This window comes from Macrosteles quadrilineatus, unplaced genomic scaffold (assembly GCF_028750875.1).
Source record: "Macrosteles quadrilineatus isolate MER2022 unplaced genomic scaffold, UCM_ALF_1.0 Scaffold_64__1_contigs__length_664444, whole genome shotgun sequence".
Classification (NCBI taxonomy): domain Eukaryota; kingdom Metazoa; phylum Arthropoda; class Insecta; order Hemiptera; family Cicadellidae; genus Macrosteles; species Macrosteles quadrilineatus.
The window spans coordinates 405,078-425,727 of NW_026542657.1; the positions used below are offsets into that span (position 1 = coordinate 405,078).

Here is a 20,650-nt window from a genome sequence, read left to right on the forward strand (position 1 = left end):
GTTTATTCCATACCTAATAAAAAATATATTTTAGTATTTTACATAATAATATAAACATAAGAAATATCTGATAATAGTGAACAGATCTGTATCTTGGTTAGATGGGATTAAAAAAATATATTTCTAAGATCCAAAACAATATTTACAACTCACAAATTACAATGAATTAATTTCTTTGAAAATGGTCTGTAACAGTTTTGTGTTTTTGAATAAAGAAACATATTTTTTTGTCTCTACTTCCTTGTTTCATCACTTGAATTGTGTCAGCAATTGAAGCAACTGGGTAGCAACCGGGTTGTGTAAGAGGGGAGGGGGAGGGTCTATGACCTTGAATGCACACATCGTTGCCCGGGCCTGGCTGGTGAGAGTGGTTCATTGTTTTTGTTGACATACTACTACACTTCCTTCAGAGAAAAAGACCCTGCTGTTCCAAAAACATTTTGGGTAGTTTAAAAACATTGACCTGTTGTCTAAGGGCACTAGAAGTTAGCATTTAACTTTCTTATCTCTTAATTTAATATTATTTTAATCTTCTATATATTATTTAAGAGTTACTTTTCGGGTACCTAATTAATTGTGATATTGTTTGGCTTTATTTTATGGATTTTTAATTCTTTTCATTCATTAGCTATCAAAATCAGTTGTTTTAGGATTTTAATCTCGTGCAGTAGGTCTATACTACTGTATGACATGTTATGCATTTTTTACAGTCCTTAATAATTATACCATAAACAATGTTTGTGTGTTATTTACTGTTTTTGAGTTTTATAGTAAATTAGTTTACACAATATCTTTTCTTCAATGAGTTCTCCACTTGTCATGTTGCTTAGCCTATTACTATTTTAGGCCCTATAAAAATAATGCCTATGTAAAGCTGTAGGCATACTCATGCCAATAATAGATAATTCTTTATTTATGATGATGTAACAAATAATGTAAGTGTGAGGTTATTATACTAAGGAAGTTAGGAGGTAGGGAATGAATGATACATATTGCATGGTGGAAACATATTATTTTTATTTTCTTCTTGCTTGCAGTCCTGAAGCCGTCCACAGGCCCTAAACTTGTGATATGTTAATTGATTTCTTAATGGTCACACTTGTGTTGCTCTACCACCCGAAAAAATGTTTAACGCTAGGTCCAGACCACCCTGTATTTACTTAATAATAAATCTATATAATTAATACGCTACATGAAACTTTGTCGGTTGAACTCCTCCGCCATTTCTTAACCGAATTTATTAATTGACGTCTCATTGGAAAGAGCGTGTCGCGTAGATTTGCAAACTGGCCTTACATTTTTGAAAAAGTCCCTTTGGCTCTGCCCCAGTGGCTTTGAAAGTTCCCATGTTATCCTTGTGAAGAACATAATTGTTTACATTTTGATCAGCTGTATAATTTAATCGCTATTATTTATTTTTCAATTCAATGAAACGCATTGTCGGGTCTGACTTAGGGGAGGTACGAATGAGGCATTAGTTCAAAATTCCTCCGTGAACAACGCTGTAGTAGAGAGTACTTTGGCAAAGAAGGTTTACTAATCGCAAAAATAGTTCTGTTCATAAAATAAAATGATAAATGCCTCAAATTCAATTTTATTATTTTTTAATTATAAAATTAACTATCATAACCTAACCGAACTAACCAAACTTGCTGATAATGAAATAATATAACAACAGTTTATTAATAGAAAAAATAATTCTGTTTATTAAATAAAACTAGAAATTGCTCTACTATAATTTTATAGTGACTTAATAATAAAATTAAACTGTCATAACCGAACCAAACCAACCAAACTTGCTGATAATAAAAAAATCTTGGACAAAAAGTTAATGCCATGAGCGGGATTTGAACACGGGACCTTCAGCATATCAGCCCGGCACGCTAACCATTGGGCCACCGAGGCCGATGACTACTGATCGTTTTGTTACGGTAATGGCGTTCCCTCAGCTAATAAGAAGCCCACAGCTGTCATCGTATCCTCTTCTATACCTCCCCTGAGTAAATACTCGCATTGTCTACTATTTGAGTTTGTGTAAACATAACCCCCTAGACGGATCGTGTTAGTATGGTTGTATCTTAAATTTGTGTATTTATCGTTGTTGTGTGTCGCTTTAAGGGATCGTGTTAGCATATTGTTACTTAAATTTGTGCATGTATCGTTGTTTTGTGTAGCTATAATTTGTTTATTTGTTGTTTTTTTTTCTTTTAAATGCTTCCGACGCGACGACAACGAAACATAGACAGGAGGCGTAATCGTGATAACTACTACAGAACAGTGGCGCGTAGGTTACAAATGCGCCCTAACGCTACCCCAAAACGACTTTTCGTTCTCAATAATTGACCCTCTATCAATGGCCTGTGTTGCCTGTACAGCGAGGCATTTTGAGAAGGAGAAAACCGGTCAGAACGCTTTAGGTTTATCAATAACAAAGATAAACATGGTCTGAGTTACACGCCGGTATTCTTTGAGTTGACTCTTTAAACTCATTGTAAATATGACTATTATTCGTTTTTAAATGACTCCTGTAATACTTTGCAATTGCTCGAATTCGAGCAACATGTACACTAGTTAATTTTAAACTAAGTTAAAACAGATGTAAAAATAGTCCAAGAATAGCATTTTAATGAAAAGAGTACAAAATGGTAGACATATTAACGAAGCAATGTTTTAAAGGATATGTTAATCCTTATATTCTTCTTATTTTAACCCAAGGAATCAATTCGTAAATGTTGTCCTCACCCTTTTTGAACTGTATGTGTCTGTCCGTTAACAAAAATTATCCGATTATTAAAATGATGAAATTTGGTACAAACGTGTAAACCTGTTTTTTTTTTTCAAACAAGTTTGCAAACCAGCATGATCAGAGTATGGGAACGGGTTTTTGGAGGATTTAAGGGATAAAAATTGGGTTTTCTCATGTTTGGCCTGTATAACATGAAGTTCTCCAATTTATCTCTAAATAATTTTGAAGAGCTTAAACCAACAAGTAGGCTAATTTAATGTGTATTGGAGTTTTTTTGTACGGTAATTGGTTACGGAGAAATTGAAAAAAATTTAACTTAAAATTTCCATGTTATTCTTACGGAGAATACATAAACTGATGTAGTTTGCTTGTTTATGGATATATTTTGATGAAACCTGGCAAATTTATTTATTTTAAACTTAGCTTATTAGCTAAGTTTAAAATAAATAAATTTGCCAGGTTAGTACCTAGGTTTGCTGCTACAGGGAGAGTAATAAAGTGAGTTTTTATTAGTATATATTATTATATATACTAATAAAAACTCACTTTATTACTCTCCCTGTAGCAGCAAACCTAGGTACTCACCAAACCTAATGTTATTGAAATAGATTGAATTGAAAATGAAATCAGGCAAATAGTGATGTGACGAGTCGAGTACTTTCCCGACTCGAGTCAATTCGACTCGATACCGCAACTACTCGAGTACTGGACTCGATTCCGACCTCCTGTATAGCACCGAAGCTCTGTTGACTCGTAGCTAACTACGAATTCTGGAAATGAATCTTGTCTTGACTCGAGTCGCTTTACTCGAGTCAGAAGTCAGGCAGACTTGGTTCGGACTCGTTTTATACTCTGTCTGTCTGTGTGGATTTAAAATGAGAGTGAGTTGAGCAAAGCTCGGTCCCCAGGTACTATTATTAATACACTACACGAAACTTTGTGAACAATAAGGCTTTTTTGTTTTAAGATTCAACCCCACATATAATATACCAAAATGTACGTCTAAGTGTGTAGGTGTGCAAACTGACTTTACATTTTTGAAAAAGTCCCTTGGGCTTTGCCCCAGTGGCTTTTTAAGGTTCCATTTCATGCTTATGAAGAACATATTTGTTTTCATTATGATAAGGTGGATAATTTCATTGCTGTTATTTTAGTTGCAATTTAAGGAAACGAGTGCTATAAACATTTACTCGCTTGGTTGAAGTGAAATATTTACTTTTTGAATTTGGGTTGGCGTAAATATTACAATTGAAAAAGCGAGAAAGCCTGAACAATTTGATATATACAGTACTAAAAATTAAACTGAATTAACACTGGCTGCATTTTTTTAGCAATCATTGAAAGGGCCGATTTGCAAACTATGGAAACATAGGAAAGTCATCAACTTTTTTTTTAGAATTTATCATTATTAAGGACAACTTAATGTGGCTATAAGTGGGAAACATTTGTAGAAAACACTAAAAAACAAGATCAGCTTTTGAAATATGATAAGATATTTAAAAGAAATATTGATTATATCGAACTGTTATGTACATCGTGAGTTTTTCATAATATTTGAGTTGCCCATTTTGAGGTAATCGGAAATTATTACTGTTATTCTATTTCAAACGCTAGTCTAAATCAACAGGTACACTAGTTTATTTCTATATTTTTACTGGACTATTTATAACATTAAGAAGAACTGACAGTAATAAAACAACCTCCAAAATTTATTTGATCAAAATGCTGTAGTAGTTTTTCCTTTCAGATAAGCCTGTTAAGACTGGGGAAAATATGTTTTACAACGGTAATTGTATGTGGGTTTTTTAAGATTATGATTGTGTTAAAGCTGGACTGAATATTTGTTAATATGTTCAAATAAAATGAAATGAAATCAAATCAAATAATCTTTATTCATTATTGATATTTACATGAATACATTGAATAGAGTCAAATCTTATAACTAACGTCCTTAATTAAAATGTGATATGATAGTTACAAATAAAACTGTTTTTAATGTTGTTGTATGACACTAATACAAATTTTTATTTTACATTCCTTAGATTTAAAAAAATCTTTACTTGAAAATTTAGGATGAGTCAATAGGTATTCTTTAAGGTGGGTTTTGAATCTGTTATATTTTTCTTCACGAAGAATATTCTTAGGCAGAATATTCTACATTTCCAACCAAAACCGGATCCGACTCAGGCTTACCATTTGATCTGATTTGCATGTTACTGTTTGGTTTTGTTTTGTCGTTATTCTCAGAAGTGATTATTTTTCAAGTTGATCTAACTATGTTTGTAGCTTCTGAAATCTGTTTATCAAAATATTTTTTTTTTTATTTATTAAATACTGTTAATACTGTTCAATGAAATGGCAACCATACATAGTAGGTACCAAGTATGAATGGAGATGAGTGTAGGAAGAGTGGCGCGATCTTGTAGTCTTGTTAGTGACTAAGGCCGACATTCCTTAGACACAGCTGTTAATTAATAGCCCATACAGCTAATGGCAACTAAGGGACCTACAGTTTATAGTGGAATCCGAACCACATTTTTCCTTGCTCTTTCAGAAACTAGGGTTTCATCTTCAGGCACTAGTACACAGGTACAAAAAGTAAATATTTACTTAATAATAAATTAATTTTAAACAAAGTTAAAACAGATGTTGTAAAGGACATTGGAAAAATATATAAAAATTAATATTAGAAAAAAAATATTTTGAATTTTGTATTATAAATTATAAACTCGGAATTACTGAAAATAACTACATCAAGAACAATACTGTAATACATCCAAAATTCAAAAGATTATTTTTCTAATATTAAATTTTATATATTTTTCCAATGTCCTTTACAACATCTGTTTTAACTTTGTTTAAAATTAATTTATTATTAAGTAAATATTTACTTTTTGTACCAGTGTACTAGCATCGATCTCTATTATTACTACAGCTGGATCGCGCGCTGTGTACTGGGTTTTCGGTCCGACCGCTCGCCGCTCCCCCCACCACTAAGGTTGTTACTGTCTCTCTCTTACTCATTACGTCTTATGGCGTTTCCGTGTTTGCGCTCACAAAATACGCTATATCTCTGTTCATAGATTGAGGAGAGGGGATGAACATTGCTGTGTGAACACGTGTGAGTTCAGCTCCATTTATTTCTTACGTTTTCTGTGGTTTAAATCTATGTTTTTTCATTAGAATTATAACAGTGAAGCTCGTTGTAGTTTGTGTTTGTTGTTTAGTGACTGATCCGGCAATTTTTTTGTGTGATAGAATATATATTGACCATTTTAAAACATAACCTATAAGACATTACATGATTCGCTCGCCACCGAATTTACGTTCGGGTTCCAAAGGCAAGCCAGTGCTGCTCCCTGGCAGTGATAACCGAACTACGACTTAGCGGTCCTTATCAGCTCCGTCTCCAGCGACTAGTCCGACTCCGACAACAACAATGCCCAACAATGACATCAACGCAGCGCTACTCGCCGCGATCCAGGCAGCTGTGGAGAAGGCAGTAAGAGTAGCAGTTGAAGCGGCATTGTCTACGTTCAACGACGTGATAAAACAACTGCAGGGTGAGGTGTTAAAGCTCCACAAAAAGGTCGAAGAAATCGACGGAAAACTGGTCGAAAAAACTGATGAGTTGGAGCAATACCAACGGCGCAATAACGTCCGGATATTCGGGATAAAAGAGCGCGACAATGAAGATACAGACGCTCTGGTGACTGAAATCTGCCGCGAAAAGCTCGGAATCGACCTTCCGGTAGACGCCATCTCGAGATCACACCGAGTCGGCAAACACCAAGAGGCGGGAGAAGACGGTCGACCTCGTCACCGGGGGATAATCGTAAGGTTTACCTCCTATCGAGCTCGGCGGATGGTGTACCAGGCGAAGAAGAAACTGAAGGGGACCGGTGTTGTCATCAGGGAGGACCTGACTCATCTTCGCCAACAAGTATACAACAGGGCGGTGTCGCTGTATGGGAAGACGAGCGTCTGGACCCAGGACGGCAGAATTCTCTGGATCGACGGCAACGGCAAAAAGGAGGTGACTACGTGGTTGAGGGACCTACCTGCTCGTCCGCCTGACAACACCACGGACAGCACTGATAAGAACACGTAATTAGAACTATAATATCATACAAGTTTTACAAGTACAGTACTTTTTTCTTTAACTTAAAATATCAATACGTTTTACACTATGTTTAATCAAGATTTCACAGTTTTACTAGTTTAATTTTTAATGAAAGTTGTTTTTAAGTTGGAAGTTCAAGTTATTTATTATTTTGTTTTACTATCATTATTTAGGATTCTGTCACAGTTGTGTATTCTTACAAATGTGAATATGACGTAAACATTAGCTTACTTAGTTTATTTTTTATTTTTATCAATTTATTTTTTATATACTTATTTATTAAACAAAATTAGAAATTACTAGATTCATTGCCAGATCACGGCATATCAATGATAATTATTTCAAATGCTTATACTGTAATACCAATCATTATTTTAATTTATATAAAACCATGACATTCGTATTTTAAATAACTACATTTATTATTATTATTATTTGTTTTTTCACATGTATTTTAGTATAGTATTCGTATCCCTGTTTTAAAAGCGTGTTTAAAATTTTTAGTTCATTTCAATTTGTGTACATTTAATTTTGAATAAGGAGCTGAAAGCTAATCGTGTTTGTTCGTCAGTAATGAATGCTAAAGTTTTTCTCTATAGTAGCTTAGATATGTTAATTACTGTGTGTTATATCTGTGTGTTATAGTATGTGTGTGTGTGCGAATGTGTCTGTTGCAGCTACGCCGGTGCGCGTCATCGTCGTCTCGCCGCGGGTCCGAGCTGTAGGTCCAGGATAGCGGACCCGCACAGCGTCGCCTCAGTCACCCCTCCCCCGCCCACTCCTCTCCCTACTGATAACGCCCAGATCCTTATCAACAACCTCGCTCCCTTTACCAAACAATTCAAAGCTGCTCACATCAATGCTCAATCCCTCACAAAACATATTGACGAAGTCAGAGCAATATTTCGGACTCAAAATTTTGAAATCATTTCAGTTTCAGAAACTTGGTTGAAGCCGAGTATTTCGCCTGGGTTGATCGCACTGCCTGGCTATTCAGTTTTCAGAAACGATCGTTTAGGAAAAACAGGTGGTGGCGTTGCCGTTTATGTAAAGGACGGTTTGCAAGCCAGGCAGTTGTACGAGTCCCCAGGTGAGTACTCTGCTAAACCCGAATTCATTTTTTTGGAAATTCGTTTGTGTGGTTCGGATGCTCTTCTCCTGGGGACATGTTACCGCCCTCCGGGAGTGGGGCATTTGGCCGACTTTGAAAATACTCTCTTGCGCCTCATGCCAGGCTACAGTCGTGTCTTGATCATGGGTGACTTTAACTGTGACTTACTCAAACCTGGACGTTACGATTGCAGACAATTGACAAACATGTTTGACTCTTGCAACATGACGATACTACCACTGGACCCGACCCATCACACTGCTGAAGCTGACACCCTACTAGACCTTATTATTTTAAGTGATCCCGAATTTTCAGTCCACCATGGCCAGCTTCCAATCCCTGCCATTTCTCGACATGACCTAATTTATTGTGCCCTTGCCACGAGAGCTCCCAAGCCCAAACAAAAACTTATCTCTTACAGAGATTTTAGAAATTTTAATGAAGCAAATTTTTTGTCTGATGTAAATTTAACACCTTGGCACTTCATACATACCCTGGAGTCAGTTGATGATATGGTCGATTCACTTAATGAAACCATTTTAAAATTATATGACAAGCACGCTCCAATTGTCAACCGTAGGGTTAGTAAAAGTCGATCCGTTCCTTGGATTAGTGCGAAGATCATTGGCTTAATGGCTCGGCGGGACTCAGTCCATCGCAGAGCCAAAAGAACTAGGGATCAGGGGCTCATGGCCCACTACCGCCAGCTTAGAAATCAAGTAAAACAACATTTACGTAATGCTCGACTCCAATATTTTCATAGATTGTTTTCCGAAGGAAAGCAATCCTCTGCTATTTGCTGGCGTAATCTAAAACGTTTTGGATTTGGAAAGCAAGTTAAAGTTGTTCCCATATCAATTCCCATGAACGATTTGAATAATTATTTTTTATCAGTTTCATCACAGGCAAACGGTACAATAATTCAGAACCATTTAACTGAGTTAAAATTACGTCCCTTGCCAAATTCCATCACTAAATTTAACTTCAAGCCAATATTGCAAATTGATGTTTTGAAGGCTATAAGGCGGTTAACGTCTGACGCCACTGGTTCTGACAGAATCCCAATTTCTTTAACTAAACGAATCTTGTTTGCTCTCCTTCCAACATTAACTTTCATATTTAATACTTCACTAAGATCAGGTATTTTCCCAGAAAAGTGGAAGTCTGCGCTTGTCCGTCCCTTGAATAAAATCTCATCCCCATCTCTCCCGCAAGACTACAGACCAATTAGCATTCTTCCCGCCCTTTCTAAAGCACTAGAAAGAGTCATTCACTCTCAAGTTTCTGATTTCTTGGCACAAAATAACATCCTCAATAGCTTTCAATCAGGTTTTCGTAAATCATACAGCACTGAAACAGCAATGCTTCATGTAACTGATGACATACGTTTTGCTATGGATCGCAGCCAATGTACTATCTTAACATTATTTGACTTCAGTAAAGCCTTCGATACCGTAAACCATAGCATTCTCCTAGCCAAACTCCAACTTTTAGGTTTTTCTGATAATTCACTAAAATGGATGAGATCATATCTTCAGAGCCGAAAGCAGTGTGTGTGTCATGACAACATGACGTCCGACTGGAGAGATGTTCCCTGCGGAGTTCCCCAGGGTTCAATTCTTGGTCCTCTGCTTTTCACCATTTACATCAATGACATCAGTACAGTTCTACACCACGCAATGTTTCATATGTACGCTGACGACTTGCAAATCTATTCTCATTTTAAAGTGAGCGATGCAAATGAAACTATACACTTGATGAACCACGACATCGACAGAATTGTACAATGGGCAGAAAGGAATGGACTTAGACTCAATCCTGACAAGACAAAGCCAATCATCATAGGTCACTCACGGTTACTCAACAAAGTGGACTTAAACATTTTACCAAAAATCACTGTAAACGGTACAACTTTGCAATACCAGGACAAAGTAAAAAGTCTTGGTTTGACTTTAAACCGAACATTGGACTGGACTGACGCGGTGGTAAGCACTTGTAAAAGAGTGTTTGCCGCCATTCACACACTGAAGAAGATGCAACGACTTCTACCTTTTCACATTAAACTCTTACTGGTCAAATCACTCGTGTTTCCACACTTTTAACTACTGCAACACTGTGGTTAATGATATGACTTTGGTTTTGGCAACAAAATTACAACGAGTACAAAATTATTGTGTTCGATTCTTGTTCAATCTTAGGCGTGATGACCATGTCACACCCTATTACATTAATGAATCAATTTTGAAATTAGAAGACATCAGAAAAATATGAATACTTTTTATTACTCATTCGGCCATCAATCTTGGAATTCCAAATTATCTTGCAAAGAATTTTAAATTTTTGAATGAAAGAGGCGCAAGGGATACCCGCTCTGGCTCGTCCACGCTTCGCATTCCTCATCACAGAACAACTGTTTATAACAAATCATTTTTAGTAACAGCATGCCGCTTATGGAACTCCATACCTTTTCACATTAAATCCATAGAAAACCGATCCCGACTGATGGTGACGCTGAAAGGATATTACCTTGACCGGATGGCCGTGGCTTGGCGGGATGGCGTGCGTTAGGCCTAGATGCAACAGAGGGTGTACGTGTGTGTGTGTGTGAATGTATGTTAGGGAAGATTAAATAAATTATGATATTTTATAACTTAATTTGTTACAAACTGTGTTGTATTTTTTGTTAATATTCTGTTGTTATCATTAGTTTTTTAGAGGTTAACTGTAAGAAGAAAGGACCATGAGGTCCTAAGTTCGCCTCAATAAAGAAGGATTTTCATTTCACTTCATTTCATTTCATAGTGGCTCGATTGTCAATTTGTTTACACAGTTGTAATCTGCATGAAATTGCGGAGATTATGGTATATGTTTTATATCAAAATAATTCTTTTTTAGATTATATTAATTCTTAAATCTACTACAGTAATTACGGTTTGTTATTGCCACTTTTTAAATTAATTATAAAGCTGTTATCATAGCTAATGATTAATTAACTTAATTTAGCATAGACACTTATGTTTTTAATGTTTAATCTTGTGTTTTTTATGCATTTAACATGTAGGAGAGGACCCATGCTGATCCGCAGCTTTAAAATAAACTAGTGGCTTGTAGGGACATAAGTCAAGTCCCTAAAAATACAGGATAGATATCCCAGTACAACATATCTTTTGTGTAAAAAAAAAACAAAAACAGTTTGTTATTTGTCTTTGTTTGCTTTTGTTGATGTTATTTCCAATAAAGAATTTTAATTATTCCAGAGGTTTAACTGCTAAAGAATAAATATTGGTTTATTAAGGTAGCTTTGTTTTTTTGGTTAATGCTGATAAAAAGGCTTCCACAATTGAAATACAGTATTGGAAATTGTCTTCGTCAAATAAGAAATGGCAGAAAATAGTGTGTTGACATAAACTTAGTTCTTGGTCAAAACCGCTAAATTAGCATCTCTACCCTACCCAGTTATTATTTCTAAGTCAATGCTCATTTTGTAAAGGTTTAACAAAATTAGGCTTAAGTAAAGGCATCCCATTGACAGAACTTAACCCTAAATTTGTTTCTGATGAACATTAAAAAAACCACTATTATTATTAAAATCCATATTTTTTAGCCCCTGAGCTGATCTTGTGACTAAATCAATAAATAAGGTTACCTTCGTCAATCAGCTCATAGAAGTTATAACATTGTTACGGCCGTTTCAGCATATCCATGCCATCATCAGACGTTCAGCCTTAGTGCCGTCGTTAATATACAAAAACACAAACTGTCACACGCGACGTACACATACATAAACATAAACGGGGGTTTTTGACTAAACAGGCCTGTTGATTAGACATATCCGCACAAGAGCAAGTAGCTGACTGGAGTCATTCTTGCGGTGTCGTGTCAGTGGCGGCATTATCATTTGTACTTTGCCCTCTTGGTCTTGAATCCTTCCTCTGACTTAAAATACTATTGAAAATTACATGTGATTTGAATTGTAGTTTGTCATTTAAAATAAGTTCGCTATTGTCATTTTTTGTATGTGCTTTGTAAATTTCAAATTCTTCCAGGGTGTCCAATTTATTGCCTTTTGTACATGTGTGAAGGATTTCCAAGCCAGTGTTGACGTCATTTAGGTCGTGATTATTGTCCATTAGATGTTTAAGATGTTTAGATGTTTAGATGTTTGTCCATATTTAATGAAAAATACTACACACAGTCTGATGGCCTAGCAATGGGTTCCCCGCTGTCATGTATTCTTGCCGATATTTACTTAAATTATATAGTAAATGAATTTATATTTTCAGACTACAACAAACAAAAGCAAAAAATATTGCAGTACCACAGATATGTTGATGATACAATTCTTTTGTTCAACGGAAATAACAGACAACTGGATTTATTACACACTTATCTTAATACCATATCACCTAATTTAAAATTTACAATGGAAGTAGAAGAATCAAATAACATCAATTTTTTGGATTTGACCATAGAGAAAATAGACAATAGACTAGATTTCAGCATATACCGGAAGCCAACTACTTCAAACCAGACAATACATAACACCTCTTACCATCCACCCTCACAAAAGTTTGCAGCATACAACAGTATGGTGTATAGACTGCTAAACGTCCCCATGTCACCCACTAATTATCAGAAAGAACTCAATATCATTAGGCACATAGCAACAGCTAATGGATTTCAAGCAAATATGATCAGATCGACAGATTAATTAACAAACAAAAGTGTAAAAATAGGAATAAAAATGATGAAGTTTAGCATGATAAGAAGTATGTGTGTGTGGAATATTCCCATTTGTTACAGAATGTATTGGCCAAAGAATTAAAAAGACACGGTGTAGAGTTAACTTTTAGGACAAATAACAAGACTATGAACAAACTTAATGTTACGAGAAAGGTTATTGATAAGGGTGACAGGTCAGGGGTATACAGAATTAAATGTGCTAGTTGTCCTAGTGTTTATGTAGGAAAAACGGGGCGCACTTTTAAAACTAGATATAAGGAGCATCATCCGAAACCGAAAGCTGACAAACAAAAGTCTACATTTGCCCAACATCTAATGGACAATAATCACGACCTAAATGACCTCAACACTGGCTTGGAAATCCTTCACACATGTACAAAAGGCAATAAATTGGACACCCTGGAAGAATTTGAAATTTACAAAGCACATACAAAAAATGACATTAGCGAACTTATTTTAAATGACAAACTACAATTCAAATCACATGTAATTTTCAATAGTATTTTAAGTCAGAGGAAGGATTCAAGACCAAGAGGGCAAAGTACAAATGATAATGCCGCCACTGACACGACACCGCAAGAATGACTCCAGTCAGCTACTTGCTCTTGTGCGGATATGTCTAATCAACAGGCCTGTTTAGTCAAAAACCCCTGTTTATGTTTATGTATGTGTACGTCGCGTGTGACAGTTTGTGTTTTTGTATATTAACGACGCCACTAAGGCTGAACGTCTGATGATGGCATGGATATGCTGAAACGGCCGTAACAATGTTATAACTTCTATGAGCTGATTGACGAAGGTAACCTTATTTATTGATTTAGTCACTATTATTAGCCTAGTGTAAGTATATGTGGTGGTAATCCTCCTTAAGGTGCGATTGATTTACATATTCTACAAAAAAGGGCCTATTTTCTAATCAACGTTTAATTACTAACTATTTTGCGACTGGTTAGAGTTCCATTACCCAGTTAACGAAACTAATCACGACAAAAATACTTTTTGTTAGTTTTAAGAAACGGAAATTACCTCTACGTTCTACTGTTATATATAGGTGCTTTCTTTTCTACCGTGCATGCTAGGCTTATTATTTGAACCTATTTTGCTTGGAGCAATTAACAAAGTACTTAAGTAGGCCTACTTAAGTACTTAATGAACAAATACCTGTACAAACCTACTTCATCTTTATTCCCAAATTGTTTTCTAAGAGTAACCGTTGAGGCTATTCCACTTCATACAAAATATTGATTAAACACTACAATAAATCTCAAATATAAATGTTAGTAAATTTACAAAAAAGTTAGGGATAGATCTTTAACATATGTTTTGAAATCAAAACAAAGAAGATCTTATTTTAATCTTGAATCGTTTCTTTAATCTTGAAAACAATTTATTTCAACTTTGACATAACTAAAAAGTCTTGATTATTAAGGGTCACGTTATCCCTTTATATAGTTTGCTTTATATATAGTATACATTACATTGCAGAATTGACTGGCAAATGAGTAATCCAAATATGAGCTTACTTGCTTAATGATAAATCACGATCAGCTGTATTGAAGTAAACAAAAATCAGCAGTAAATGCCTTCAAATGCTATTCTTATGGAGAACATTTTACGTTATATCTAATTTTGTGTTAAGATTTTGGGAATTTCACTATTTTTCCCGCCGTCACGGGATCAAGACCTTTAATTTGAGCCCTCTCCCGTCGTTCTACGACTTCCCAGTCGCTCACAATTTTGACGCAAAGAATCGGCTTACGTAATTAATATATAGATATATTATCCAAGAAAATCTAATTTATGATTTTTGATTGACTAATACAGTACGGTATCTTGAGCTTAACTGATTCAAACGATCAATAAATCAAATTAAACCCTATACGTTACTGTGTATTTTGAGTCCAAACATATAAAAATCATGAACAATACTGGAGCTATTGATTTTTAATCATAGAAATGTAGCGTGTCACCGTCCCTAAACCAAGTGTTGATTTAGTTGTTTTTTTGCTTTTGTATTTGCTTTTGTATTTAGGTCAAGTTGTAACAGTTTCCTTAGTTCTTTTCGGCCTTTTAGGCTGATCTAACGGCGAATCATGTGATTTCAATGCAAGTGTAAGAACAAAAGAGACGCGTTGTAGTTACTATGATCCCGTATTTGAATAGGGAGGGACACACGGGCTTAATCGCATTTCACCCGCTGTACCAATATTAAAACAAGAAATCTGTCTGGCTTAATATTTTTTTAGTAAATTATTATTATTAAGCCTCTTAAAATACAGAGGTTATCTTATTTACTAAATGCATACTACTTTGTACTTATAAACAAATCACTTTAAACCAGATAAAAGTTGATTTAATGACAAAAGTATCAGGGATTAGAGAAGTTGTCATAATTTTTTCATAGTTTTTAAGTTATCAAAATCATACAATTAATTGTAAGTCTAGGAACATATTTAGGGACATTTTAGGACATAAGGGAATTTGGTCTTCGGCAAAAGTTGCACAAATTAATACTGTTCAAAAACACAAGAAAATGTAAATTGTAAAATTGTAAATGTCTTAACAATTGTATTGTATTGAAATATTATTGTCATACACAAATGGTTTGTTTCGTAAATAATATGTTTTTTCTCATAATTATTCTAAACCTTTTGGGGCTCGTTTCATTTGGCACTCCAACTGAACAAATATATGACTTTGGTTAAGTTCGCTGCATGAAGCATAATTTATTACTAATATGAAAAATCTCATATATTAAAAAAAAACTAGTGTACATGTTGCTCGAATTCGAGCAATTGCAAAGTATTACAGGAGTTATTTCAAAACGAATAACAGTCATATTTACAATGAGTTTAAAAGAGTCAACTCAAAGATTACCGGTGTGTAACTCAGACCATGTTTATCTTCGTTATTAATAAACCTAAAGCATTCCGGCCGGTTTTCTCGTTCTCAAAATACCTCGCTGTACATGCAACACAGGGCATTGATAGAGGGCCAATTGGGAAAGAAAAGTTGTTTTCTTAACTGATTCAAACGATCAATAAATCAAATTAAACCCTATAAGTTACTGTGTATTTTGAGTCCAAACATATAAAAATCATGAACAATACTGGAGCTATTGATTTTTAATCATAGAAATGTAGCGTGTCACCGTCCCTAAACCAGGTGTTGATTTAGTTGTTTTTTTGCTTTTGTATTTAGGTCAAGTTGTAACAGTTTCCTTAGGTTTTTCGGCCTTTTAGGCTTATCAACGGTGAATCACGTAATTTCAATGCAAGTGTAGGAACAAAGAGACGTGTTGTAGTTACTATGATCCCGTATTTGAATAGGGAGGGGGCACACGGGCATTGTCATCTAGGTATTAATCGCACTTCTCCCATCGTACTGTCGACATCATTGCTCTTGCTCATAATTAATATATACTCACACATTCGCATCTAATAGTTCAAATAAACCTTAAGTATTCAGCATCAAAATTATTATTATTATTTTATCTTCCCCATCTCATTAGGGCCTACTACTATTAAATTAGAGTAGTGGTGGCAGTGATACCTCTTGAAGACCCTTGACTTTTCTCAAGATCGGGACAGAAAAATTTCAAGAAAATAGTTTTTATATTGGTTCCTCACCTTGCGTTTGCTTGAAACTCGTCCGATTTGAATAACTAATAGCTTATGTGAAAGCCGGTATTTCACTGAAGGTTCTTAAAATATATAGGATATATAGGATTATATAAGATTATATAGGTATATTATATAGGATTATATAGGTATATACGATTATATAGGTATATAGGATTATAAAATTATAGATTGTGAAATAAATCCTAAATTGATGTGAGAATTCAAAAACGAATAAAATTATGTTCTTTAGTAAAAAAAACAAACTTTTTGGCAAATCTCTACGTGCTACCTTTTACTTTTAGACCTCAATCATTGAAATCGGTCGGGTAAAAGAGCCAAATGAACTCAGAAAATAAAAACCTATCTATATAATTAATACGCTACATGAAACTTTGTCGGTTGAACTCCTCCGCCATTTCTTAACCAATTTTATCCATTGACGTCTCATTGGAAATAGCGTGTCGCGTAGATTTGCAAACTGGCCTTGCATTTTTGAAAAAGTCCCTTGGGCTCTGCCCCAGTGGCTTTAAAGTTTCCATGTTATCCTTTTGAAGAACATAATTGTTTACATTTCGATCAGCTGTATAATTTAATTGCTATTATTTATTTTTCAATTCAATGAGACACATTGAGTAAATTTATTTACTATTTGAGTTTGTGTAAACATAACCCCCAAGACGGATCGTTTAAGTATGGTTGTATCTTAAATTTGTGTACTTATCGTTGTTTTGTGTTGCTATGACGGATCGTGTTAGCATGAATGTAACTTAAATTTGTGAATTTATTGTTGTTTTGTGTAGCTATAGTTTGTTTATTTGTTGTTTTTTTTTAAATGCCTCCAGCGCGACGAAAACAAAACATAGACAGGAGGCGTAATCGTGATAACGACCGCAGCTACAGAACAGTGGCGCGTAATAGGCTTAACCACAGCCGCTTAACTCATCACAGTCAGCACCTGACCCTGGACAAACTCAACTATTAGGTTACAAATGCGCCCTAACACTACCCCAAAACGACTTTTCTTTCTCAATTGGCCCTCTATCAATGCCCTGTTTTGCATGTACAGCGAGGCATTTTGAGAACGAGAAAACCATAAAAATCATAATGAACATTTGATTTTCTCGGATAATATATTTATTTTAAAGCTGTGGATCAGCATGGGTCCTCTCCTACATGTTAAATGCATAAAAAACACAAGATTAAACATTAAAAACATAAGTGTGTATGCTAAATTAAGTTAATTAATCATTAGCTATGATAACAGCTTTATAATTAATTTAAAAAGTGGCAATAACAAACCGTAATTACTGTAGTAGATTTAAGAATCAATATAATCTAAAAAAGAATTATTTTGATATAAAACATATACCATAATCTCCGCAATTTCATGCAGATTACAACTGTGTAAACAAATTGACAATCGAGCCACTATGAACAGAGATATAGCTTATTTTGTGAGCGCAAACGCGGAAACGCCATAAGACGTGATGAGTAAGAGAGAGACAGTAACAACCTTAGTGGTGGGGGGAGCGGCGGACCGATATGCGTCTATCTCTGAGCAGTACAGCGTGCGATCCAGTTGTAATAATAGAGATCGATGTGTACTATAGTTCGGCCGCTTAGAAAGCGACCTCCTCCAGCATTAGTTTAGCATTAGCGCGCAGGTCGTTTTCTAACCGGCCGAACTATAGTGCCTGAAGATGGAAACCTAGTTTCTGAAAGGGCTAGTGAATAAAATAAAATTATTGTATATTGGCCTTGTTGAACTTGTAAATTTAATTATACATTTCATTATGTTTAATTTTGTGTTTAGTGTCATCAGTTTTAAATAATCTGTATTGTTTTTCAAGCTCCACAATGTTTAGTCTTTTTCTTTTAGTGTCAAGAGATATCCATGGATTGTTATTGTTAATCTTTTTAGTTTTTTACGTTTTAGGAAAGCTGTTGTATCTATACTCAACACAAATAGAACTGGCAGGTGAAGGTAATGTTTTTAAATAGGCCAGCTGCTATTAATCAACCGACAATTCTATTTAAGTTGACTATAGTGATGTACTTAATGATATACAGAATACACATACATATCCACAGACAAAGTGTATCGATTCAAAAAGAAAATAATGTTTAGAAGTATAAAGAAGTATTTACAAGTAATTATTTTCTACCATCACGATGAATTGCAGCAGTGTGCTGTTTCAGATGTGTAATTCGTTTAAAACTGTCACCACATTCAGGACAAGATATTGGTCGCTCTTCAGAATGGGTTATCATGTGTTGTTGTAAATTACATTTCCTCTTGAAACCTTTGTCACAAATTGCACAAACAAATGGTAAAACTGTGGAATGGACAGTCTTTTTATGAGATCTGAAAGAGTGTGAATGCCTAAACTTCATCCCACAAACATCACACTGATAAGTTTTGATAATATTATGAGCTTCTTCCTTGTGTTTCATCAACTGTATCTGTGTTGCAAATGCTTCTGAGCATTTACCACACTTTTTCAGCTTGTGCTCTCTTTGATGTTTTGTGTGCTTGAACCGAGATACAAACCCTTTACCACAAACCAAACACTTGAATGGTTTGGCAACCTCAGTACCTTCAGGAACTCGATGACCGTCTTCATGAGCCAATAAATGCTCTCCACTTTGTGTCATGTAGCCACAAAAACAACATAAAAAGTTGTTTTTTTTAACATTTAAATGCATTTTTTTATGATGCATGTGTCTAGCAACTTTGCTATTAAAATGTTTATCACAGTCAACACACTTGAATGGACGTGCATTAGTGTGGGAATTTTTGTGAGCTTCCAATTTGACTAAACCAGATAAACATTTACCACACAAATCACACTGAAATCTTGCTTCTCGTCTATGTCCACCGCACAATGAATATCTACTGTGACGATGATAGGAATCCACAGATTCAAAATGTTTATCACACTTTCTGCAATACTGTTCAGTTTTTGGTTTTGGCAATATTTTTTCTTGTACTGTCCTTTTAACTGGCATTAAAGGAAGTTTAAGTTGAAAATTATATTTGTCTGGTTTTATTTGTTCAGATTTGGTGTTAGCTAATGGCATGGTTGGAAAAGGAGTTTTAACACCATTCTCAGACATGTGATGGTTGGTTAAAATGTAATTTGTTCCAAGGGCTGGAGGTGGTATGAGGGACAACACAGGAGGCTGTGACACATTTAAAACAGGCAAAGTATAAATAACATTATTATACAATATGGCTGATGTTGTAGGCATATTCCAATTATTCTGCGCATTTGTACTGGTTGTCAAAGAAGAAGATAAAGTCAAATTATCTGTCAAATTTTTACTAGACATTGAAGACAAATTTGATTTTTTTGAAAAACTTTTATTGCTCAGTTTAGTGTTGGACATAATACTTTTTTCTGCCAATGTATTTACCCTGCATTTTAAATTCTTTTTTAGGGGAATAGTTTTTTTATTTTTTGTACATTCAGCTGGATTTAAATCTGTAACATTGTTATTTTTCAATTGTTTTTTAAACATCATACTGTTTTTCCTTTTATTCCATCCAGTCAAAACTTCCTTTTCCCAGTCACTTCCACTACTATCACCAACGTCAGTGTTATCATCCCTGCCACTTGAATTATTATCATCAACTTTAGTACAATCATCTCTCTCCCTCACACTTATATCCTCATTCTTGACTTGTACATCTGTGTTAAAGTCAGTTTTCAGTAACAAATTACTAGAAGGTAAAGGATCTATATCCACAAAGCGTTCTTTAATTTTGAACACCATTCTAAAATCTTCATCACTCATTTTGTTTTCTGTCTTCGTAATAACATTCTTTTCTGGTTCATTTTTGATCATCTGGTTTTCACTTTTTGGTTTTGTTAGATTATTTGAAAAAGTTACTCCCTCTTTCAAAACTGAGCATCTTCGAATTTCCACACTATTTCCAATGGAATTTAGCTCTTCAAATTGTGTAGTATTACTGAGAATCTAAAACACAAAAGAATTTTTGTAAACACTTACATAAAATCATCATGGAGTGAAGTGCCTGGTAAAAAAAATTAGGTATATTTTATACAATATTACATTTTATAATGAGGGAGTGTTTCAGCAAACTACGTCGATACTCTTCGTAACGCAGAACATTACCAAGCGTCATTTTCTATTCGTCAGACTGAAAAAGCTACGTACATGGGGAAATTAAAAAAAAAAATAAATTGCCATTGAATTGAATTTAAAAACTGGCATGGATAAAAAATGTTTTAGAGATAAAGTAAAAGCTTATCTCTTAACAATAAATTGCTACTCTATTG

General features: G+C 34.7%; 1 protein-coding gene across 12 annotated transcripts in view; it reads right to left on the bottom strand.

The window, feature by feature from the left end:
* The window catches only part of LOC128981965 (zinc finger protein 37-like), a 188,792-nt gene that overhangs the window by 50,633 nt on the left and 117,509 nt on the right, over window positions 1-20,650 (bottom strand). For 6 of the 12 annotated variants that reach the window (XM_054400976.1, XM_054400975.1, XM_054400980.1 and 3 more), the window contains one exon: window positions 17,792-20,327. The exons of 2 other annotated variants lie outside the window; for them this stretch is intronic. In XM_054400976.1, the coding sequence (XP_054256951.1) occupies window positions 18,501-20,327 (1,827 nt within the window). In that variant the 3' untranslated portion in view covers window positions 17,792-18,500. Of the gene's footprint in view, window positions 1-1,002; window positions 1,059-5,650; window positions 6,841-17,791; window positions 20,328-20,650 lie in introns of those variants that run through there. 4 more of the 12 variants (XM_054400974.1, XM_054400982.1, XM_054400983.1 and 1 more) reach the window with 4 other exon arrangements.